General features: G+C 45.8%; 1 protein-coding gene across 2 annotated transcripts in view; it reads right to left on the bottom strand.

Annotated features, from left to right (window-relative positions):
* Window positions 1–25469, bottom strand: part of zc3h18 (zinc finger CCCH-type containing 18) — a 318015-nt gene that overhangs the window by 23101 nt on the left and 269445 nt on the right. For both annotated transcript variants that reach the window (XM_063067274.1, XM_063067273.1), the window contains 4 exons: window positions 22740–22889; window positions 16014–16154; window positions 14311–14477; window positions 1648–1820 (listed from right to left, as the gene is read on the bottom strand). In XM_063067274.1, coding sequence (XP_062923344.1) covers window positions 1648–1820; window positions 14311–14477; window positions 16014–16154; window positions 22740–22889 — 631 coding nt within the window. The remainder of the gene's footprint in view (window positions 1–1647; window positions 1821–14310; window positions 14478–16013; window positions 16155–22739; window positions 22890–25469) is intronic.

Genomic DNA, 25469 nt, shown 5'->3' with positions numbered 1-25469 from the left:
CCAATCTGTTGGAGTTTTTCGAGGAGGTTACCAGGAAAGTGGATGAAGGGAAGGCAGTGGATATTGTCTACATGGACTTCAGTAAGGCCTTTGACAAGGTCCCGCATGGGAGGTTAGTTAGGAAAATTCAGTCGCTAGGTATACATGGAGAGGTGGTAAATTGGATTAGGCATTGGCTCGATGGAAGAAGCCAAAGAGTGGGGTAGAGAATTGCTTCTCTGAGTGGAGGCCTGTGACTAGTGGTGTGCCACAGGGATCGGTGCTGGGTCCATTGTTATTTGTCATCTATATCAATGATCTGGATGATAATGTGGTAAATTGGATCAGCAAGTTTGCTGATGATACAAAGATTGGAGGTGTAGTAGACAGTGAGGAAGGTTTTCAGAGCCTGCAGAGGGACTTGGACCAGCTGGAAAAATGGGCTGAAAAATGGCAGATGGAGTTTAATACTGACAAGTGTGAGGTATTGCACGTTGGAAGGATAAACCAACGTAGAACATACAGGGTTAATGGTAAGGCACTGAGGAGTGCAGTGGAACAGAGGGATCTGGGAATACAGATACAAAATTCCCTAAAAGTGTCGTCACAGGTAGATAGGGTCGTAAAGAGAGCTTTTGGTACATTGGCCTTTATTAATCGAAGTATTGAGTATAAGAGCTGGAATGTTATGATGAGGTTGTATAAGGCATTGGTGAGGCCGAATCTGGAGTATTGTGTTCAGTTTTGGTCACCAAATTACAGGAAGGATATAAATAAGGTTGAAAGAGTGCAGGGAAGGTTTACAAGGATGTTGCCAGGACTTGAGAAACTCAGTTACAGAGAAAGGTTGAATAGGTTAGGACTTTATTCCCTGGAGCGTAGAAGAATGAGGGGAGATTTGATAGAGGTATATAAAATTATGATGAGTATAGATAGAGTGAATGCAAGCAGGCTTTTTCCACTGAGGCAAGGGGAGAAAAAAACCAGAGGACATGGGTGAAGGGTGAAGGGTGAAAAGTTTGAAGGGAACATTGGGGGGGCTTCTTCACACAGAGAGTGGTGGGATGGAATGAGCTGCCAGACGAAGTGGTAAATGCGGGTTCTTTTTTAACATTTAAGAATAAATTGGACAGATACATGGATGGGGGGGTGTATGGAGGGATATGGACCGTGTGCAGGTCAGTGGGACTCGGCAGAAAATGGTTCGGCACAGCCAAGAAGGGCCAAAGGGCCTGTTTCTGTGCTGTAGTTTCTATGGTTCTATGGTTCTAAAAGGCAGAGGAAGGGATACAAGGAGTAAGGACAAGAACAATCCAGCATTCACGCCCTGGTCTCTGAAGGTAGCCCCAACGAGCATCAGCTGCCTCAATTAGAGCTAAACAAGAACAGAAAAAGGGTAGACAGGAAAACCTGGAGCAAGGGTCGATGGACCGGACCATGAACCAGAATACAGACTTCATGGACCGGACCATGACAGTCCTACCAGCACATGCTGGCACTTGCATCTCAGTGGCTGTCACTGACATGTGTGCCCAGTCATCGGAATGACTTCAGGACAACACTGAACAGTGTTGAACATCATCCCAGCTCCAAATTTCTATAAGGAAAAATGTATGCAAAATGTAAGATGATAAAACCCAGATGGGCAGTTTTGTGCTGGCACCTTACCTTGTTTAGCAGGGTCAGCTTGATATCTTTGTGTGCGCTGTAGACAAGTTGTGAGGGTTTGCTGATCTGGGCTGGTTTTGGTGCAGAAGTTTTCTGTGGCTGTGGTGGAATCTCACGTTTTCGCCTCTCTTCACGTTCCTTCTCCCTTGGTGTCTCCTCCTTCTTGGGTTTCACTGAAGGAGGATTGAAATGTTTATTGTTTTCCCACTAACTCAATGAGAGAAGGTTGAAAAATTACATATATAAATCATAAAATTTAAGGTTTAACAAGTTAAGGACTCAGGTGGTGCAAGATATCTTTAGTGGAAATGACACACACTGCATTGTCTGGACTGTAAAAGAGCAAACTAATGAACAAGTTGAATTTAAAACAAGGCTGTGAAGCACTTTCCAATAACATTCCTCACAAGGATAAAGATTTTCAGTCTCAGGCTGAAGGATTGGGGAAAATGCAAATTTAGATATTTAATAAGGAATTGACAGAAGACAATATAGAGGCAGATATATTAAGGGCATTTAAGAAACACTTAGATAGGCACGTGGATCATAGAAAAATGGGAGGATTATGTATGGAGGAAGAGTTAGGTTGATCTTACAGAAGGTTAACAGGTCAGTACAATACTGTTTTTACTTATTTATTTCAAGATAACAGTGCGGAATAGGCCCTTCCAGCAAGCCCCTATTTAACTCTAGCCTACTCACAGGACAATTTACAATGACCAATTGACCTACTAACTGGTATGTTTTTGGACTGTGGGAGCAAACTAGAACACCTGCAGGAAACCTATGCTTTCTACGAGGAGGAAGTACAACACTTTACAGAGGACACCTGGATTGAACACTCAACTCCAAAACCCCAAGCTGTAATAGCATCCTGCTAACCACTACGCTACCATGGTGACCAGTCTTTCTCTCTTGTTCGCTGCTCCTGGCAGAAGGTGCCCGTGTTTGATTGGTCTCTCTTTCTCTCTCGATGCTGTTGGAGGATGGTGCTGGAATCTTGGGTCTTGGGCAAGGTTTAATCCACACAGTCTGTGGAGTGGACTCTGTAGTTCATGTTATGATGTGTTTCTGGTTGCTCATATTAGTTGCTACTTTGTGTGATTTTGATCGCGACAGACTCGCGCTGTGGCCTGCAGTCAACAGACGATGCTGTGCTCGATTGAACTGAACTCAATATTCCTGGACTGTGTTGATGACTTGTGGTTTGATGTTTTATATTCTGTGTTTTTTGTTTCTTTCAGTGCTGTTGGCATGATTTGTTCTTTGCGCATTGGGGTTTGATGTTGTTTCATTGCTGTCTGTGGGAAAGATGAATCTCAGGGTTGTATACTGCATACATACATTGATAATAAATGTACTTTGAATCTTTCGAAGGGACTCTACTGTGCTGTAATGCTTTATGTTGTAAGAGGGAGTGGAGATAAAGTAACACATAATACTACAGTATATTTATAGGGCCCCATATAGGGTTTAAAACTAAAATTGTTAAAAGAAATAAAACAGAAAGCAACCACAAATGAGTGTTTCTCTCCTCCCACTGAGACATGTTACTCACGACAGGCTCACACTTCTTATCAATTTGCAGACAAGTACAACAGCAGCATACTGATTGAATAAAAACACACATGGACATTACACATAGTCACAGTACTCCCAACAGATCCTAACTGGAATGTCAGTGTCCATACAGAGTCTGGTCTACACGTGACTCCGAACCCACTAACCTGCTTGTGTGCAATATTGTTTACTGTTTTGGTCACATACCTACAGGAAAGGTGTCAATAAGACTGAAAGAGTGTCAAAACATTTACAAGGATGTTGCCAGGACTTGACCTGAGTTACAGGGAAAGGTTGCACAGGGTTCGGACTTTATTCCCTGGAGTGTAGAAGAATGAGGGGAGATTTGATAGAGGTACACAAAATTATGAGGGGTATAGATAGGGTCCATGCAATGAGGATTTTTCCAGTGAGGTTGGGTGAGACTACAACTAGAGGTCATGGGTCAGGAGTGGAAGGTGAAATGTTTAAAGTGCACATGAGGGAAAACTTCACTCAGAGGGCGGTGAAAGTGTGAAATGAGCTGCCAGTGGAAATGGAAATGTGGGTTCAATTTCAACGCTTAAGAGAAATTCAATAGGTATGTGGATGGGAGGGGTATGGAGGGCTATAGTCCAGGTACAGGTCAATGGGACTAGGCAGATTAATAGTTTGCCACAGCCTAGATGGGCCAAAGGGCCTGTTTCTGTGCTGTAGAGTTCTATGATTATATGCTTGCCTCCTATGCTTTCTCAATGCAGGGCCATTTCTGGATGGTCAATAAACTCCAACAATGCCAGTGATGCCCAATTAGTGGGCACAGTGGTGCAGTGATAAGTACTGGGAGAAAAGCACCCTGGTCACAGGGAGCAGATGTGAACAAAACACAGTTCCAGTGACCTATGGTCAACCTTAACCTTGGGTGTTGCCTGGGTGGATTATTACATGTTTCCCCTGTGGTTGCAAGCTCTGGTTTCCTCCCAAGTGACAAAATGCATAGATGTTAAGGTTAATTATTCAGAAAAGCAAGATGTTGGATGGACTTAGCAGGTCAGGCAACATTTGAGGAAAGTATAGAGGGGATGTCAGGGGCCATTTTTTTTTAATACAGAGAGTGGTGGGTGGATGCATGGAACACAGTGCTAAGGGTGATGGCGGAGGCGGATACATTCCGGGCATGTAAGAGACTCTAATATTTCATATGGATGATAGAACAATGGAGGGCTATGTGTGTGGGAAAGGTTAGATTGATCTTAGATTAGGTTGACAGAAGGCCCATACTGTTCTATGTTCAATATCTGTTGCAAGAAAAGGACAGTTGACATTTGGGTTTGGTCAATAGACTCAAGAACTTCAGTGTCTCTTCATCTCAATTTCTCGATATATAGTGCTTATTAAATAAATAAATAAATGTTATTATTTTGTGTTCCTTCTCTGTATTTCTCAGCGTCGGTGCGGGAGCAAGGAGTGCTCGAGGTCGACGGACGAATGGAGATCGGACGATTGGAGGATCAGCCGTTGTAGGTAGGCCGAGGAAGATCGGGACTACCTAGGCATTACCTGAGGAAGGTAAAACTGCGCAGGCGCGGGTGACATCAGCGGCGAGTGCAGAGTTTAAAATGGAGGCCCACTTTCAGGTGTAGGCAGCGGAGTGCACGGGAGCAGAGTGCTGGGCTGTGGCTCAGTGGGTTTTGGCGTAAGGGGGTCTTCGGTGAGAGGTAATCAGTGAGGCTGAGTATGTGCTTGCTGAGGAAAAAAGATAAGGTCGGTAGGTACTTTTTCATTTATTCTGATTAATCTGGGATCAGGTAATGGGGGAGATAGTTAGAGCAGTGGTGTGCTCCGTATGCAGTATGTGGGAGGTCAGGGTCAACGCAGTTGTCCCTGATGACCACACCTGCGGAAGGTGCATCCAGCTGCAGCTCCTATCAGAGCGAGTTAGGGAATTGGAGCTGGAGCTGGATGAACTACGGATCATTCGGGAGGCAGAGACAGAGATAGATAAGTGTTATCGGGAGGTAGTCACACCGAAAATACGGGAGGTAGGCAACTGGGTGACTGTCAGGAGATCGAGGGGGAGCAGGCAGAGAGAGCAGAGCACCCCTGTGGCCATTCCCATCAACAATAAGTATACCGTTTTGGATACTGTTGGTGGGGATGACCTACCAGGAACAAGTTGCAGTGGTCCTGTCTCTGGCACTGAGGTTGGACCCTCGACTCAGAAGGGGAGGAGGGAAGAGAGGACAGCAGTAGTGATAGGGGATTCTATACTCAGGGGAGCAGATAGGAGATTTTGTGGGGGAGATCGGGAGTCTCGGATGGTATGTTGCCTCCCTGGTGCCGGGGTCCGGGACATCTCAGATCGGGTGCAGGTTATTCTCGAGAGGGAGGGCAAGAATCCAGATGTTGTGGTCCATGTAGGGACCAACGATGTGGGTAGGAAGAGTGAGGGGGTCCTGTGTAGTGAGTTCAGGGAGTTAGGTGCGAAGCTGAAGGGCAGGACCTCCAGGGTAACAATCTCAGGATTGCTACCTGTGCCACGTGCGAGTGAGGCGAGGAACAGAAGGATTATACAGATCAATACGTGGCTGAGAGGATGGTGCAGGAGGGAGGGCTTCAGGTTTTTAGATAATAGGGCTTTGTTCCAGGGAAGGTGGGATCTGTTCCAACAGGACCGTTTATACCTGAACTGGAGGGGTACTAACATTCTTGCAGGAAAGTTTGCTAGTGCTGCTTGGGGGGGTTTAAACTAAATTTGCAGGAGGCAGGGATCCAGAATGTGAGAGAGGATAGCGAGATGAAGTATAAAGGACAGGTAGGGACTACACGGTTCCGGAATATTAAGTGTGAAGTAGAGAAAGGTGAGGCGGAACGAGTGATAAGGAGGATACATGTGCAGAGGGATGGTCTGACGGAGCATGGAGTTAAATGTGCAGAAAGAGTAAGTAAATTTAAGAAGGACAACAAAATTCAAGGGGCGTATAGCCCAGTGAGAGTTTGGGGAGCTGGGTTATGCACAATAGGTAGCGATTTAAACAGAGAGAGGAGAAATGGATTAAAAATTCTATATCTGAATGCGCGAAGTGTCAGAAATAAGGCGGATGAGCTTGAAGCTCAGGTGCGAATGGGTAACTACGATGTTGTTGGGATAACGGAGACATGGCTGCAGGGGGATCAGACCTGGGAATTGAATGTACAGGAGTATACGTGCTATTGAAGGGACAGAAAGGTGGGCAGAGGGGGTGGGGTGGCCCTGTTGGTGAGGAATGAGATTCAGTCCCTTGCAAGGGGGGACATAGAATCAGGAGAAGTAGAGTCAGTGTGGATAGAACTGAGGAACAGTAAGGGCAAAAAGATCCTAATAGGTGTTATCTACAGGCCCCCAAACAGTAGCATGGATATTGGGTGCAAGTTGAATAGGGAGTTAACAATGGCATGTGGCAAAGGAAATGTCGCAGTAGTTACGGGGGATTTCAACATGCAGGTGAACTGGGAAAATCAGGTTGGTACTGGACCCCAGGATAGGGAGTTTGTAGAGATGCATTTTTGGAGCAGCTTGTACGAGAGCCGACCAGGGATAAGGCTATTCTGGATTTAGTGTTGTGCAAAGAACAGGATTTGATAAGTGATCTTGAAGTAAAGGAGCCATTAGGAGGTAGTGACCATAATATGATAAGTTTTTATCTGCAACTTGAGAGGGATAAGGGCAGATCAGAAGTGTCAGTATTGCTGTTGAACAAAGGAGACTATGGAGCCATGAGGGAGGAGCTGGCCAAAGTTGACTGGTCGAATATCCAAGCAGAAAAGACAGTGGAACAGCAATGGCAGATATTCTTGGGAATAATGCACAAGGTGCAAAATCAGTTCATCCCCCGGAGAAGGAAGGATTCAAAGAGGGGAAAGTGGCCACAGTGGTTGACAAAGGAAGTCAGAGATAGCACAGCGTTAAAAAAGAAGTATAACAGAGCTAAGGTGAGTGGGAAGACGGATGATTGGGAAATTTTTAAGGAGCAACAGTACTTAACTAAAAAGGCTATTTGGGGAGAAAAAATGAGGTATGAACGCAAGCTAGCTAGGAATATAAAGGAGGATAGCAAACGTTTTTTTTAAGGTATGTGAAGAGAAGGAAGATAGTTAAGAACAATGTTGGGCCCTTGAAGAATGAATTGGGAGAAATTGTTATGGGAAACAAAATGGCAGACGAATTTAATAAGTACTTTGGATCTGTTTTCACTAGGGAAGACACAAGCAATCTCCCAGATGTATGGATGGGCCAAGGACATAGGGTAACAGAGGAATTGAAACAGATTGACATTAGGAAGGAAATGGTGATGAGTAGACTGATGGGACTGAAGGCTAACAAATCCCCAGGTCCAGATGGTCTGCATCCTAGGGTACTAAAAGAGGTGGCTCTGGAAATTGCAGATGCATTGGTGATCATTTTCCAATGTTCCTTAGATTCAGGATCAGTTCCTGAGGATTGGCGAATGGCTAATGTTATCCCACTTTTTAAGAAAGGAGGGAGGGAGAAAACAGAGAACTATCGCCCTGTTAGCCTAACATCAGTAGTGGGGAAGATGCTAGAGTCCATTATTAAAGATGAAATAGCGGCATATCTTGATAGCAGTAATAGGATTGGGCCGAGCCAGCATGGATTTACCAAGGGCAAATCATGCTTGACTAATCTATTGGAGTTTTTCGAGGATGTAACCAGGAAGATAGACGCGGGAGATCCAGTGGATGTGGTGTACCTTGACTTTCAGAAGGCATTTGATAAGGTACCACATAGGAGATTGGTGGGTAAAATCAGAGCTCATGGCATTGGGGGGAAGGATATTGACATGGATAGAAAACTGGTTGGCAGATAGAAAGCAAAGGGTAGCAGTGAATGGGTGTTTCTCGGAATGGCAGGTGGTGACTAGTGGGGTGCCACAGGGCTCGGTATTGGGACCACAGCTGTTTACGATTTACATCAATGATTTAGAGGAAGGCATTGTGAATAACATCAGCAAGTTTGCTGATGATACTAAGCTGGGTGGCAGTGTGACATGTGATGAGGATGTTAGGAGAATTCAAGGTGACTTGGATAGGCTGGGTGAGTGGGCAGAAACTTGGCAGATGGCGTTTAATGTGACTAAGTGTGAAGTTATTCACTTTGGGAGCAAGAACAGGAAGGCAGATTATCTGAACGGTGTGGAGTTAGGTAAGGGAGAAATACAAAAAGATCTAGGAGTACTTGTTCATCAGTCTCTGAAGGTGAATGAGCAAGTGCAGCAGGCAGTGAAGAAGGCTAATGGAACGTTGGCCTTTATTACAAAGGGAATTGAGTACAAGAGCAAGGAAATACTTTTGCATTTGTACAGGGCCCTGGTGAGACCACACCTGGAGTATTGTGTGCAGTTTTGGTCTCCAGGGTTAAGGAAGGACATCCTGGCTGTGGAGGAGGTGCAGCGTAGGTTCACTAGGTTAATTCCTGGGATGTCCGGACTGTCTTATGCAGAGAGGTTAGAGAGACTGGGCTTGTACATGCTGGAATTAAGGAGATTGAGGGGGGATCTGATTGAGACATATAAGATTATTAAGGGATTGGACAAGATAGAGGCAGGAAATATGTTCCAGATGCTGGGACAGTCCAGTACCAGAGGGCATGGTTTAAGAATAAGGGGTAAGCCATTTAGGACAGAGTTGAGGATGAACTTATTCTCCCAGAGAGTTGTGGAGGTGTGGAACGCACTGCCTCAGAAGGCAGTGGAGGCCAATTCTCTGGATGCTTTCAAGAAGGAGCTAGATAGGTATCTTATGGATAGGGGAATCAAGGGTTATGGGGACAAGGCAGGAACTGGGTTTTGATAGTAGATGATCAGCCATGATCTCAGAATGGCGGTGCAGGCTCGAAGGGTCGAATGGTCTACTTCTGCACCTATTGTCTATTGTCTGCATTTGCAATTTGTTGTCTTTTGCACATTGGTTGTTTGTCCATCTTGTGTGTGCAAGAAAATGAATCTTAGGGTTGTATATGGTAACATATATGTACTTCGATAATAGTACTTTGAACTTTGATAGATAGATTGGCTGGTATAGAAAAGCAAGTGGAAAGGGTGCAGCAAGAGCCAACAGGTGATGGGTGGATCCAGGTGGGGAGGGTGATAGGGAGATGGAGGAAGGGGGAATGTGAATAGTGACAGAGGATGGGAGCTGATGGGTGGATCCAGGTGAGGAGGATAGAGAGATGGAGGAGGGGGGAATGTGAATAGTGACAAAGGATGGGAGGTGATGGGTGGATCCAGGCGGGGAGAATGATACGGAGATGGAGGAGGGCAAGTGGGAATAGTGACGGAGGATGGGAGGTGATGGGTGGATCCAGATGAGGAGAAGGATAGGGAGATGGAGGAGGGGCGAGTGGGAATAGCAACAAAGGCTGGATGTAGGAGGAACTGGGTAGATCAGGAGGGGATAAAAATGGGATGGAGGGGCAGCAGTTTACCCAAAATCAGAAGAATTCAATGTTTGTATCTTTTGGTTGTGCATTACTCAGGAGGAATATGAGGTGCTGTTCCTCTGATTTGTGGAGGTATGGAGGAGGCTAAAGATAGACATTTTGGGAATGGGGAGGATAAGTAAAATGGCAGAACTGGTGGACTGAGCACAGGTACTTTGCAAAGTGATTGATTGCCCAGTTTCAACTAAGAGAAAATCTGCAGATGCTGGAAATCCAAGCAACACACACAAAATGCTGGAGGAACTCAGCAGCCAGGCAACATCTATGGGAAAGAGTAAACAATCAACATTTCGGGCCAAGACCCTTCAACAGGACTGGAGTAAAAAGATCAGAGTAAGAAGGTGGGGGGAAAGGAAAAGAAATACAAGGTAGTGGGTGACAGGTGAAACCGGGAGAAGGGGAGGGGTGAAGTAAAGAGCTGTAAAGTCGATTGTTGAAAGAGATAAACGGCTGGAGAAGGGGGAATCTGATAGGCGAGGACAGAAGGCCATAGAAGAAACAAATGGGGGAGGAGCACCAGAGGGAGGTGATGGGCACTTAAGGAGATGAGGTAAGAGAGGGAAATGGGAATGGGGAATGCCCTCACCCTATCCTCCCACCACCCCAGCAAGGATAGGGTTCCTCTTGTACTTACCTACCACCTCACCAGCCAACATATTATTCTCCATAACTTCCGCCACCTCCAACGGGATCCCACCACTAAGCACATCTTTCCCTCCCCACCTCTCTCTGCATTCCGCAGGGATCGCTCCCTACGCGACTCCCTTGTCCATTCGTCCCCCCCATCCCTCCCCACTGATCTCCCTCCTGGCACTTATCCGTGTAAGCGGAACAAGTGCTACACATGCCCTTACACTTCCTCCCTTACCACCATTCAGGGCCCCAAACAGTCCTTCCAGGTGAGGCAACACTTCACCTGTGAGTCGGCTGGGGTGATATACTGTGTCCGGTGCTCCCGATGTGGCCTTTTATATATTGGCGAGACCCGACGCAGACTGGGAGACCGCTTTGCTGAACACCTACGCTCTGTCCGCCAGAGAAAGCAGGATCTCCCAGTGGCCACACATTTTAATTCCACATCCCATTCCCATTCTGACATGTCTATCCACGGCCTCCTCTACTCTAAAGATGAAGCCACAGATTGGAGGAACAACACCTTATATTCCGTCTGGGTAGCCTCCAACCTGATGGCATGAACATCGACTTCTCTAACTTCCGCTAATGCCCCACCTCCCCCTCGTACCCCATCTGTTACTTATTATTATACACACATTCTTTCTCTCACTCTCTTTTTTCTCCCTCTGTCCCTCTGAATATACCCCTTGCCCATCCTCTGGGTCCCCCCCACCCCTTGTCTTTCTTCCCAGACCTCCTGTCCCATGATCCTCTCGTATCCCTTTTGTTTATCACCTGTCCAGCTCTTGGCTCCATCCCTCCCCCTCCTGTCTTCTCCTATCATTTTGGATCTCCCCCTCCCCCTCCAACTTTCAAATCCCTTACTCACTCTTCCTTCAGTTAGTCCTGACAAAGGGTCTCGGCCTGAAACCTCGACTGCACCTCTTCCTAGAGATGCTGCCTGGCCTGCTGCGTTCACCAGCAACTTTTATGTGTGTTGCTTGAATTTCCAGCATCTGCAGAATTCCTGTTGTTTGCGTTTTTAAACCCCACCAGCCTCTGTGTCTAGCACATAATTCTCTGTAACTTCTACAACCTCCAACGGGATCCCACCATCAAGCAAATCTTTCTGTCCCCTCACTTTCTGCTCTCTGCAGCAATCGCTCTCTTGTCCATTCAACCCTCCCCACTAATCTCCTGCCCCCCCCCCCCGGCACTTATCCTTGCAAGCAAAACAAATGCTACACTTCCTCTCTCACTACCATTCAGGGCCCCAAACAGTCCCTCCAGTGAGGTGACACTTCACCTGCAAGCCTGTTGGGGTCATCTACTGTATCCTATGCTCGCAGTGTGGCCTCCTGTATACTGGTGAGTCCTATGTAGACTGGGAGAATGCATCACCGAGCACCTACGCTCTATCTACCAGAAAAAGCAGGATTTCCCAGTGGCCACCCATTTTAATTCTACCTCCCATTCCCACATATTAGTCCATAGCCTCCTCCACTGCTGCGATGAGGCCACACTCAGGTTGGAGGAATAACACCATACAATGTCTGGGTAGCCTCCAACCTGATGGCATGAAAATTGATTTCTTGAACTTCCGTGTCCTTCAGGAGATTGTTTGATGGTCTGTGAGACTGATATAATGATAAGAATTTAACTTCCTCACTAACATGGTGGGATTTAAGCCTGGTGGCCCTGGGCTACATGGCCCAGAACTCTGGTTGTAAATCCTGTAACTTAGCCACCATACTGTCTCACCCCACACTTAGTTATTAAAGGCACATCCTGAAGTTTTGCAAGTAAATAGTTCTTAAAAAAAATATAGTGAGAGTTAAAGGGCTTATGTCTCAGCAAGATCCAGAAAAACACATCCATGCATTTATTTTTATTAGACTTGATTACTGTAATGGTGCTTTCACAGGTCTCTGTAAAAAAAAATCACTCGGACAGCTACAGTTCATTCAGAACACTGCTGCTAGAGTCCTCACCAAGATCAAGAAAGTACAACTTATTACTCCAGTTCTCAGATTGTTACAGTCTTCCTGTCTATTAGAGGATTGACTTTAAAATATTACCATTGGATTATAAAGCACTGAATGGTCTAGGGCCAAAATACATCTCTTGCTGCATTATGAACCTTCTCGAGCTCTCAGGTTGTCTGGGGCCGGTCTGCTTACCGTCCCCCTGGTCAAAAATAAACATGGTGAAGCAGCTTTTAGTTACTTTGCTTCTTGTATCTGAAATAACCTTCTGGAGGATCTGAAGTCTGCCCCAACTTTAAGCTCTTTTAAAGCAGGGGTCCCCAACCTTTTTTGCACCGCGGACTGGTTTAATATTGACAATATTCTTGCTGATCGGCCGACCCGGGGGGGTGGGGGTGGTTTAATCATGACTGGAATATAGGTGATAAGTCAACTATAAGTCACTTATCAGTGGCTAATACACTTAATTCCGTTTCTAAAAGGGTTTATCTAACAAATTTAATATTAAACACACAGCGCATATTTTCCTCGCATGAACATAGTGATAAGTCAGTTATAAGCGACGTTGTTTTACTCATCAAGTAGTCGCAGGTTAATGACCGACTGATAACCTCGTATAGGTAATGACCTTGCGTGTGTTCAAGTTCAACAGTGGGCGTGACAGGGAATAAGGAAAGGTGCAGTTGACTCATATCGTTTCCTCGTGGCCCGGTAGCACATGCTTTGCGGCCCGGTGATGTGGACCACTGTTGTAAATCGAGGCTTAAAACTTCTCTTTTCGCTGTACTTTTAATTAGAACCTCCTGCACTTGAATTTCTATTTATCACAGCTATTTTTGATTGATTTTATTCTCTTGTATATTGTCTGAAATTTGATGATGGATTTTTATATCTTGTTCCATGTAAAGCACTTTGAACTGCCCTGTGTTTGAAAAGTGCTATTGAAATAAACTTCCTTGCTTGTCACCACAGAGGCATTGATTTAGTGTGGTGGTGAGACCCAACATGGAGTACTGTGTACAGTTTTGGTCGGCTACCTACAGGAAAGATGTTAACAAGATTTAAAGAGTGCGGAGACGATTTACAATTGCCGGGACTGGAGGACCTGAGTTACAGGGGAAGGTTGAATAGGTTAGGACTTCACTCTCCAGATCGTAGAAGAATGACGGGAATTTAACTGAAAATTTATGAGAAGTATAGATAGAGTAAATGCAAGCAGGGTTTTTTCCACTGAGGTTGGGTGAGATTAGAATCAGGGGTCTTGAATTTAGGGTGAAAGGTGAAATGTTGAAGGGGAGGATGGTGAGTGTGGAACAAGCTGCCAGCAGAAGTTGTGGATGGGGGTTAGATTTCAACTTTTAAGAGAAATTTGGATAGGTACATGGATGGGAGGGGTATGAAGGTTGAGGTGCAGGTCAATAGGACTAGGCAGATTTATAGTTCGGCACAGACTATATGGGCTGAAGGGTCTGTTTCTATGATACGATTCCATGACTAATTCACAGTAACTAAATTAATGTATTAAATTATCAACACAACAGGGTGAGTGTAGATTTTAGATCTGGACTGCAAGGTCTATAGAAACTAAGATTATCCAGGTGTTGTTCACGTCATCAATGAGTTAAAACAATTCTCTGCATTTCAAACTGGTTTAATGTTACTTTAATTTGTGAATGCATACCAGGTTTGGGAATTCCATGTTACTGATCTGCTGCTAAGATTACAACTGCAGCATGATCCACCTTGAATATTTTAATTACTACGTCAACACCTTAGGCAAACACAAGCAGAACATCCTATACTCAAGTTAAAAGAGCTCAGTCACTTGGAACTTGAGCCATACAGCATCATGATGTTAGAGTTGGACAGTATTTACCAACCAAAAGAAAGCCGAGAGCTGTAACAAATGCCTGCTGACCTCGGCAACTAGTGCCTGGGTAACATTCCCTCACCTCAATCTGGGCACAAATCAGTCCCTTAGGACTGGTGCCAGTTCTTTTATGCCAAGGGGTGGTTGGTACGCACCTTTTTCCTTTTGCTTCTGCTGCTGAGGAGGAGCCTGTGATCTGGAGCTTGCAGAGGACACGGGACTGGCTAGATCTGCATACATGTTCTCAGAGTCTGCACTTCTGATAGAGCTACTGCTTGACGATGCACTGGACACGGAAGACACACTGCTCACGCTGAGAGATCTGGAACAAAATGAATTCTTTAAAGCACTTTTACGTAAAATTCAAAATAAAACTCTGGGGTACAAATGTGTGACTAACTCAAATGACACATCAAGCTTCTGAATTCATTCCTATTATCAAACTTGTAGCTTCTTTTAGCAAGGAAAAGATATCCCCCTCTCTCTTTTTCTATTCCCTATTCCAGTTCCCCCTTAACTTCTCGCTTCGCCATACCTGCCCATCACATCCCTCTGGTGCCCCTCCGCCTTCCCTTTCTCTCATGGTCCACTGTCTTCTCCTACCAGATTCCTTCCTCAGCTCTTTACCTTTTCCACCGATCACCTTCCATCTTCTCACTTCTTCCCCCCACAGCCACCCACCACTCCTCTCACCTATCACCTGTCAGTTTGTACTTTTCCACCTCCCTCTACCTTCTTATTCTGGCATCTTCACACTTCCTTCCCAGTCTTGATGAAGGGTCTCACCCCAAAATGTCAACTGTTTATTCATTTCTGTTGATGCTGCCTGATCTGCTGAGTTCCTCCATTGGCTATTCAGTTGCATTGACCCCGAAGCAGATCACACTCCTGAGCTCATCCATGAGAGGCAAATCAGATGCCCTGAGTTGGACGAATTCCATTGGCAATGCTGTCGATTTATGTATTATTACTGCAGTTTTACATGGTGGTGGCTCAACAGTTGAGTTAATTAATAGTGCAGGGAGCAAGTTCAGATCCTACATCAACAGCTGCGGAATTTTTGTTTAAAAAGGTCATTGATAATTTTAACAACCATTAAAGGAATTCCAGTCTGAAAAGGTTAACACAAAAACTGTTTCTGCTTCCGTACAATCATGTCAAGCTTGCTGAATGTTTCTAGTTTTATCTCAGATATCTGCTCTTTACTCAGGTCCTATGAGTGCTGTGACTACCCTCACTATATTGCTCGAGTAGTGAGGGTTGCCAGTCAATTCACATAAGAAGCCTGCCCAAAACCTACCCTGGACTTGCAGACAACAAGGGTCACTAGATGGACTGAGGGTGCAATGGTCGCCTAATGCTTTACAGCACCAGCTGTAGGATTGGGGTTCCCACTGCTTTCTGAAAGGAGTTTGCACATTGTCTCCTGACTGTGCGCTCCAGTTTTCTTCCATATTCCAAAGGTGTACAGCTAGTAAGTTGTGGGCATACCGTACTGGGCCAGAAGCATGTCAACACACGAGCTGCCCACAACACATACATATTCTGATTGTGTTGGTTGTTGACAAAAACAACATATTTCACTGGATGCTTCAGCATACATGTGCAAATTAAAGCTCATCTTTAAACATTAGTGATCCAGAATCAGAATTTTGGTATTTTCCTCTTTTCTAGTTTAAGATTCTGAGGCCCTTGACCTCTAAGGGACACGACTACATTAGCCTAAACTAGTGTTGCTGTGCACTGACCTCTCAGAGAACGACTGCACATTATGAGCATAGCATCAGGATGACTAATTAGCTGAAATGCATTTTGCACTAGAGAATCCACACTGCTGACAAGCAACAGCCCACTTTACCTGGATCGGTGGGAACCTGATGCGGATCGAGAGCCAGATGCTGACGTAGACCGAGACACGGAGCGAGAATGTGATGGTGAACGTGAACTTGACCCACTGTAACTACTGCCACTATCACTACCACTCCCACTTGCAGTCTGCCTGTTAACAAAAAAGATAATTTAGGGCTTAGTGATCAGATAAGGAATATTAGAGAGACTGACCAGATTTAAATAGAATAATCCAAAGGAACAACTAAGCATTTCCTCAGCATGGGGCTTTAACGTACTACACTGAAAAATAAAAACCATTATGCATTTTGTCCTTTGGTGGCCTCTCTTGTTTATAGTTCATAAATCAGAGTACTGAGGTACAGAAACAGGCCCTTCGGCCCATCTAGTCCATACCAGACTGTTATTCTGCCTAGTCCCATTGACCTGCACCCATGCCATAAGCCCTCCACACCCCTCCCATCCATGAACCTATTCAAATTTCTCTTGAATGTTGAAACTGAACCCAAATCCATCATTTCCACTGGCAGCTTGTTCCACACTCACACCACTCTCTGAGTGAAGAGGTTGCCCTTCGGTTTCCTTTAAATATTTCACCTTTCATCCTTAACCTACGACCTCAAGTTGTAGTCTCACCCAATCCCAGTGAAAAAATCCTGCTTCATTTACCCTCTATCTACCCGTAATTTTGTATACCTGTATCAAATTTCCCCTTATTTTTTAACACTTCAGGAAAAAAAGATCCTAACTTCTCCCTATACTTCAGGTCCTTTAGTTCCAGCAACATCCTTGGATATTTCCTCCGCACTCTTTCAATCTTATTGATATACTTCCCTGAAGGGAGATAACCGAAACTACAAAATGAGGCCTCACCAAAGTCTTATACAGCTTTAACATAACATCCCAACTCCTGTACTCAGCATTCTGATTTACTTTATATTTGATTCTGCTCTTCCCGCTCCCTGGATTACAAATCGATAGTAAATATTAAAAATTTAAATTATAAATCATAAATAGAAAATAGAAAAAAGGAAAGTAAGGTAGTGTAAAAAAAAACCGAGAGGCAGGTCCGGATATTTGGAGGGTACGGCCCAGATCCAGGTCAGGATCCGTTCAGCAGTCTTATCACAGTTGGAAAGAAGCTGTTCCCAAATCTGGCCGTATGAGTCTTCAAGCTCCTGAGCCTTCTCCCGGAGGGAAGAGGGACGAAAAGTGTGTTGGCTGGGTGGGTCGTGTCCTTGATTATCCTAGCAGCACTGCTCCGATAGCGTGTGGTGTAAAGTGAGCCCAAGGACAGAAGATTGGTTTGTGTATGTGCTGCGCCGGGTTCACTATCTTCTGCAGTTTCTTTCGGTCTTGACAGGACAACTTCCATACCAGGTTGTGATGCACCCTAGAAGAATGCTTTCTACGGTGCATCTATAAAAATTAGTGAGGGTTTTATGGGACAGGCCAAATTTCTTAGTTTTCTCAGGAAGTAAAGGCGCTGGTGGGCCTTCTTGGCAGTGGACTCTGCTTGGTTGGACCAAGTCAGGTCACTTGTGATATTGACCCCGAGGAACTTAAAGCTTTTGACCTGTTCCACTTGCGCACCACCGATGTAAATTGGGCCGTGCGGTCCGCTACTCCTTCTGAAGTCAACAACCAATTCCTTCCTCTTGCTGATGTTGAGGGAAAGGTTATTGTCTTTGCACCATGCCACCAGGTACTTAATTTCCTCTCTGTACTCAAACTCATCATTACCCGAGATACGGCCTACAATTGTTGTGTCATCAGCAAACTTATATATTGAGTTTGATGGAAACTTGGCTACACAATCATGGGTGTACAGTGAGTACAGCAGGGGGCTGAGTACACAGCCTTGTGGGGCACCAGTGCTCAGAGTGATTGTAGAGGAGAGCTTGTCCCCTATCTTTACAGCCTGGGTCCTGTCTGTGAGGAAGTTGAAGATCCAGCTGCAGATCTGAGTGCTGAGGCCCAGGTTCTGGAGCTTAGGAATCAGTTTACTTGGAATGATGGTATTAAAGGCAGAGCTGTAGTCAATGAAAAGGAGCCTTACATATGCGCCTTTATTCTCCAGGTGTTCTAAGGAGGAATGTAGGGCCAGAGAAATGGCACCTGCCGTTGACCCGTTGCTCTGGTAGGCGAATTGCAAAGTGTCGAGGTTGACCGGTAGGCTGTGGTTGATGTGTGCCATAACCAATCTCTCGAAGCACTTCATAGCAATTGATGTCAGAGCCACAGGCCGATAGTCATTCAGGCATGCCACCTTGCTCTTCTTCAGCACTGGGATTATCATTGCCTTCCTAAAACACAAGGGGATCTTAGACTGAAGCAAGGAGCAGTTGAAGATGTCAGCAAACACTCCAGAGAGCTCGCTTGCACAGGCCCGGAGAACCCGTCCTGGGACGCCATCTGGGCCCGTCACCTTCCTTGGATTTATCTTCAGGAAGGCCCTTCTAACGTCCTCCTCGGTGGCGGTGAATTTCGATGCCACCAGGTCCGGTTCATCCAGAGGGAGCGGGACGCTCCTCTTCCGTTCGAATCTTGCGTAGAATACGTTAAGTTCTTCAGGAAGAGAAGTGCCACAGTTATTGATATTCCCAGCCTTTTCTTTGCACCCAGTGTTCTCATTTAGACCTTGCCATAGTCTACTGGCATCCCTCTGGTTAGCCTGGGCTTCCAGCTTGGCTCGATAATGCCTCTTGACGACCTTAATGGCTTTCCGGAGTTCACGCCTGGATTCCGTGTAGCAACTGGTATCCCCGGACCTAAAAGCTGCAGCTCTAGCCTTTAAAAGGGACTTGACCTCATAATTTACCCAAGGTTTCCGGTTAGGGAATACCTGGATCGTCTTGCGAGACACACAGTCCTCTGTGCATTTCCAAATAAAGTCCGTGACAGCTGAGGCATACTCATCGAGATTAGCTGCTGAGTCCTTGAATACTAACCAGTCCACCGATTCAAAGCAGTCACGGAGGACCTCATCCATTTCCTCCGTCCAATGCGACACTACTTTTGACACGGTGACCTCCCGCTTCAGTTTCTGTTTGTAAGCCGGGAGGAGGAGTACGGCCTGATGGTCTGATTTTCCGAAGTGAGGTCGTGGGACGGAATGGTAGGCATCCTTGACTGCTGTGTAGCAGTGGTCAAGTATATTTGGGCCTCTAGTGGGGCAGGAGACATGTTGGTATAACTTTGGCAGCGCCTTTCTGAGGTTGGCCTGGTTAAAGTCCCCGGCTGTAATGAGCAAAGCCTCCGGATATCTGGTCTCAAGTTCACTGATGTTGGCATACAGTATGTTCAGAGCACATTCCACGTCTGCCTGGGGGGAATGTAGACCGCTGTCAGTATGACCGAGGTGAATTCCCGTGGCAGATAGTAGGGATGACACTTCACTGACAGGTGTTCCAGGTCCAGGCTGCAGGAGCTTGTCAGTGCCACTCTGTCCGAGCACCACGCAGTGTTGATCAGTAGGCAGACACCGCCTCCCCTCGTCTTGCCCGAAGATGCCGTGCAGTCCATCCGATGGATCGAAAATCCCTCCAGTCGGATGGCACAGTTGGGGGTGGCAGGGGAGAGCCAGGTCTCGGTGAAACAGAATACACAGCAGTTCTGCATCTCCCTGCAGTAGGTGAGTGTCCCTTTAAGATCATCCACCTTGTTCTCTATGGCTTGCACATTAGCTAGTAGGATAGTGGGCATAGGGACCCTGAAGCCCCTCAGCTTCAATCTGACCAGCAGCCCAGCTCTTTTCCCACGCTTTCTCAGTAAATAGTGCATCTTTCCAGTTTTCCATCGATGCAGTGTGTTGTTGTCAGCTCTTTGAGGTTGGTGGACGCGTCCCGCAGGGATCGATTGGCGAGTCGCATCGTCGGGCACTCCTGGTCGGGCCGAGTGACGGGGGAGGCTCCGCTGCCATTTCCAGCTGCCGGGGGCCTGGGCTGTTGATTGGGTCGGGCCCTGAAGCCGACACTGAACCCTGGAGGGCCGGGCTCCTGGCTGAAACAAGTCTGTAAGCTGAGTCACAGTTGCGGAAGCCTCCGCTCCAGCCGAACCTCGGGCTCGATTTCTGAGGTCGGCGGCGGAGGCCTCACTTCTGGCAGCTGTGGATGGCCACAAATGGGGCTTTACGGTGGTCGCTCCGGGGAAGCGTCTGGGGCACCTTGAGGTCTCCGCCGTTATGAAGACCAATGTGCCAAAAGCTCTCTTTATGACCGACCTTTTCTACCTGTTACACCATTTTTAAGGAATTATGGATCTGTATTCGCAGATTCCTCTACTCTTCCGCACACCCAGTGCCCTACTGTTCACTGTGCAAGTCCTACTCCATTTTGTCCTACCAAAGTGCATCACCTCACACTTCACTGCATGAAATACCATCTGTCATTTTTCCAGCTGCAAACTTTGATAGCCTTCCTCTCTGTCCAGTTTGGCCCCAATAATTAATTTTATAGCAACTTCATACAAGTCCAAGGTACCAAGCATGTCTAGCAAGGTCCGAGTTAACCTCTTGGGCTGGGTATCACCCTGCAGATGATAGGGCGTGGTCCTTGACTTCTAGACTCCAAACATGCCCAGTAACTCATGGATGAGTCTGCTCTCGAAATCCTGTCCCTGACCACTATGTATCCGCCTGGGAAGGCCATAATAAATGAAATACTTCTTCCATAACACCTTTGCCACTGTAGATGCCTTTTGGTCCTTGGCAGGAAAAGCCTGTGCATATCTGGTGTAGTGGTTTGTGATGACTAAGACATTCGCCGTGTTGCTGGCATCGGGTTCTATTGACAGGAAATCCATACACACCAGGTCCAGGGGCTCCACACTCTGCATGTGGGATAAAGGAGTGGCCGCGTAGGCAGTGTCTTCTACTGTACGCCTCAAATGCACAACTTGCAGTATTCTTTGACCTCCTGACTACTCTGAAGACAAATGCACAACACAGGAGCTCACGGTTCCATTCATTTGTTCCCCGTCGACCTCCTCTGAACGTAGCCGACCCTCGGACCCTCGCTCCAAGTCCACTCCATCCGGCGGTCTACCAATTCTCTCCATTCGATTCTTCTCTCTTCATCTCTCCCTGACAAAAGACCGCGAAATCCCTGCTCCCAGACCCACAAGAAATAGTAACATCCCTCTCATTGGATAGCACCCATTTCAAAGCCCCGTTATCTCTAGTCATAACCCAAACATTGCTGTTACAGAGAAACAATTACCTTAGCAGTGAAACGCTACAAAGAGGCCATTACATTAGCAGTGAAATCTTACAATGCGTTACACAAGCAAACGGAACAGAGAGGGATAATGAGAACATTCAAATTGTGTGCAGTTCTGGTCACCCCATTACAGATAAGATGTGGAGGCTTTAGAAAAAGTGCATTAGAGGTTCACCAGGTTGCCTGGATAGGGAGTATAAGCTATTAGCAGACGTCAGACACACTTTCTCTGGAGGCCAAGAGGAGACCTGATATAAGTTTATAAAATTATGAGAGCCATAGACAAAGTAGTCAGTCAGTCATTTCTTCCCCAAGTGTCAAGCAGAGAAGCAAGTGACTTGCAGACGTTGGAATCTGGAGTGATAAATCTGCTGCAGAAACACTGCAGCTTGTGTCGTTTCTGTGGGAATTGTCAATGTTTCGAGTTTCAACTCTGAATCAGGACTCAGAGTAGAGAGGTGAGATGGCATGAAGGGGAATGGTGAGAAAGGAGTCCGAGGTGATCAGTGGACTGAGGGGGTGTGGAAGATGACAGACATGGTGGGGCAGGGAAAGGGAGGGGAGTGGAGCTGGTGAATAAGACGTGAAGGCAGACAACGAGAGCCACAAAGATGGGTGCACCATCTGCCACTCATTTTCTTCTCTCATTCATCTGCCAATAATAGCAATAAATTTTAATCTGAAGGAAAGCAAGATATAGAGGATATGAAGGAGCTTTAGGTATAAGAACCTTCCAGAAAACAGGCAAAATAAGGAAGTACATTCATCACATTGAAGATAGAAGGCTAGTACAGAGCGGACCGTTGTGCTGAAAGTGAGGATAGCTGTGGACAGTCATAGGAGTAACAATTTGAGAATTGAGAAGATAGCAAAATAGGACAGATACACAGAGAACATGGTAACAGTCACAGGTCCATGCTAATCAAGGTGCCTATCAACTTGCTCCTTAATCTGCTTTTAATCTTTATCTCTGACCATAAACCTGTGTTTAAGGGACTGTGTTTTGCACCTTGCTCCCAGAGGGATGTTGTTTTGTTTGGTTGTATTCATGTCTGGTTAAATGATAATTAGACTTGAACTTGAAACCATCTTGCACAATGATTGTTTGTCTGTCTTGTTCTGTCTGCTCTTTCATTGATCCTATTGTGTTCCTTTGTACTTACTGTGAACGTTTGCAAGAAAATTAATCTCAGAGCTGTATATGGTTACATAAAATTACTTTGAACTTTCAACTCTAGTGAAAGAGCTTAAGCAGTATAGGAGTAAACAATGAAATTACTGAACTGGTGTCTCTAGCTCTTGACTACTGGCAGGGAGATGTGATACTGAATCTCCACTGAGATTGTGGGGAATCTGGAATTTAAGAAGCCAGTATCAATAATGCTGTAACAAATTAACTATTTCTCTCAGCAGTGATGTGCTGAGGACGTTCTGTCAGTGTTGGAGAAAATGATGTGCCACAGATTATAGCTTTGGCCAAAGCAAAGAGCTTATCAAAAAGTAACTGGCTGCCAGACCTCCGGGGAGGTGTGCGGGGCACCCGCTCCTTCTTCCTTCCCTCTCTGTTCTCGGCAGGTTTCGCACCCTCTGCACCAGCCTTTGTAACCTTTGCTCCTGCAGACGGACCTGAAGGCTGTGGCGACGGCAGTTTCTTCACAGTTTTATCACTGTTGGAGAAACAGAAGATAAAATATTAAGTAGCCTGTCAGTAATAGCCAAGAGCTACTAGAAATTCCTGAGTCATAGAGCTGTACAGCACAGAAACAGGCCTTTTGTTCATCTACTCTGTGCTGAACTATTAATCTGCCAAATACCCGTTACCCCATACCCAGACGACAGCACTCCTCTCACATACCTATCCAAATTTCTCTTGTGTTGCTATTGAACCCGCATTAACTACTTGCACCAACAGCTAGTTCCACACTCTCACTACTTTCTGAGTGAAGTGGCTCCCCCTCAGGTTCTCCTTAAACATTTAACCTTCCACTCTTTAGATTGCTGAGCCTCTTGCGATGACCTTTGCATCATCAAAAGGGACGGGATAATTACCAGACGATTGGAGATTTGCAAATGTTATTCCCTTGTTCACGAAAGGGAGTAGAGATAACCCATGAAATTATAGACCAGCGAGTCTGACTTCAGTGGTGGGCAAATTGTTGGAGAAGATCCTGAGAGGCAGGATTTATGAGCATTTGGAGAGACATAATCTGATTAGGGATAGTCAGCATGGCTTTGTCAAGGGCAGGTTGTGCCTTACGAGTCTGATTTAATTCTCTGAGGATGTAACAAGGCACATTGATAAAGGCAGAGCAGCAGATGTAGTGTATATGGATTTCAGTAAGGCATTTGATAAGGTTCCCCATGCAAAACTCCTTCAGAAAGTAAGGAGGCATGGGATTCAAGGAGACCTTGCTTTGTAGATCCCAAATACCAGGAAATCTGCAGATGCTGGAAATTTAAGCAACATACACAAAAAATGCTGGTGAACGCAGCGCAGCATCTATAGGAAGAAGTACAGTCGATGTTTCAGGCCGAGACCCTTCGTCAGGACTAACTGAAAGAAGAGACAGTAAGAGATTTGAAAGTGGGAGGGGGAGGGGGAGATCCGAAATGATAGTTGAAGACAGGAGGGGGAGGGATGGAGCTAAGAGCTGGAAAAGTTGACTGGCAAAAGGGATACAAGGCTGGAGAAGGGAGAGGATCATGGGATGGGAGGCCTAGGGAGAAAGAAGGCATACTTGGAGTACTGTGTTCAGTTCTGGTCACCTCACTACAGGAAGGATGTGGATACTATAGAGACAGTGCAGACGAGATGTCGCCTGGATTGGAGAGCATATCTTATGAAAATAGATTGAGTGAACTTGCCCTTTTTTCCTTGGAGCAATGGAGGATGAGAGGTGACTTGATAGAGTTGTATAAGATGATGAGAGGCACCGATCGTATGGATAGCCAGAGACTTTTTCCCAGGGCTGAAATGGCTAACACGAAAGGGCATAGTTTTAAGATGCTTTGAAATAGGTACCAAGGGGATGTCAGGGGTAAGTTTTTCCACCAGAGAGTGGGGGGGTGTGGAATGCACTGCTGGCGGCGGTGGAGGAATCAGATACAATAGGGTCTTTTAAGAGCCTCTTAGATAGGTACGTGGAGCTTTGAAAAATAGAGGGCTGTGCGGTAGGGAAATTCTAGGCAGTCTCTAGAGTAGGTTACATGGTCGGCACAATACTGTGGGCTGAAGGGCCTGCAATGTGCTGTAAGTTTCTGTGTTCTATGTTAACCCATAACCTCTAATTGCAGTCTCACCCAACATCAGTGGAAAAGCCTGCTTGCATTTAGCCTTTTGGAATCCCACATAATTTTGTATACATCTACTAAATCTCCCCTCATTCTCCAGAGCTCCAGAGAATAAAGTCCTGACCTATTCAAACTTTCCCTGTAACTCACGTCCTCAAGTCCCTGAAACACCCTTGTAACTGCAAATTTCCCCCATACTTCTTTACAAAACTACTCAAGCTCTGTCAGATTGCATGGGGACCATGAGTGAACAGCCCTTTTCAAGTCCAGCCACTCCAGGACATGAACTTTGTTCTTTTTAAGCCATTCTTGTGTAGCTTTGGCTTTATGCTTGGGGTTATTGCCTTGCTGGAAAACAAATCTTCTCCCAAGTCACAGTTCTCTTGCAGACTGCATCAGGTTTTCCTCCAGGATTTCCCTGTATTTTGCTGCATTCATTTTACTCTCTACCTTCACAAACCTTCCAGGGCCTGCTGCAGTAAAACATCCCCACAGCATGAAGCAGCCACCACCATGCTTCAGAGTAAGGATAGTGTGTTTTTGATAATGTGTAGTTTTTGGCTTACGCAAAACATAGTGTTTAGTCTGATGGCCAAAAAGCTCAATTTTGGTTTCATCAGATCATAGAATCTTCTTTCAGCTGACTTCAGAGTCTCCTAGATGCCTTCTGGCAAACTCTAGCCGAAATTTCCTGTGAGTTTTTTTTTAAACAGTGGCTTTCTCTTTGCTACTCTCCCATTAAGCTGTGAGTGGTGAAGCACCCAGACAACAGTTGTTGTATGCACCATCTCTCCCATCTCAGCCACTGAAGCTTTTCAATAACCTTTTCATAGAGTTGCTTGGAGTGTTCTTTTGTCTTCATGGTGTAGTTTTTTACCATGACTTTTCAGCTACAGGTATCTTTTTACGACAATCAATTGAAACACCTTGACTGCACACAGGTCTCCAAAAACTGA

This window comes from Mobula hypostoma, chromosome 14 (assembly GCF_963921235.1).
Source record: "Mobula hypostoma chromosome 14, sMobHyp1.1, whole genome shotgun sequence".
Taxonomy (NCBI): Eukaryota; Metazoa; Chordata; class Chondrichthyes; order Myliobatiformes; family Myliobatidae; genus Mobula; species Mobula hypostoma.
The sequence above is the reverse complement of the archived record's forward strand: the minus strand, read 5'-3'. Positions and strand labels throughout refer to the sequence as shown.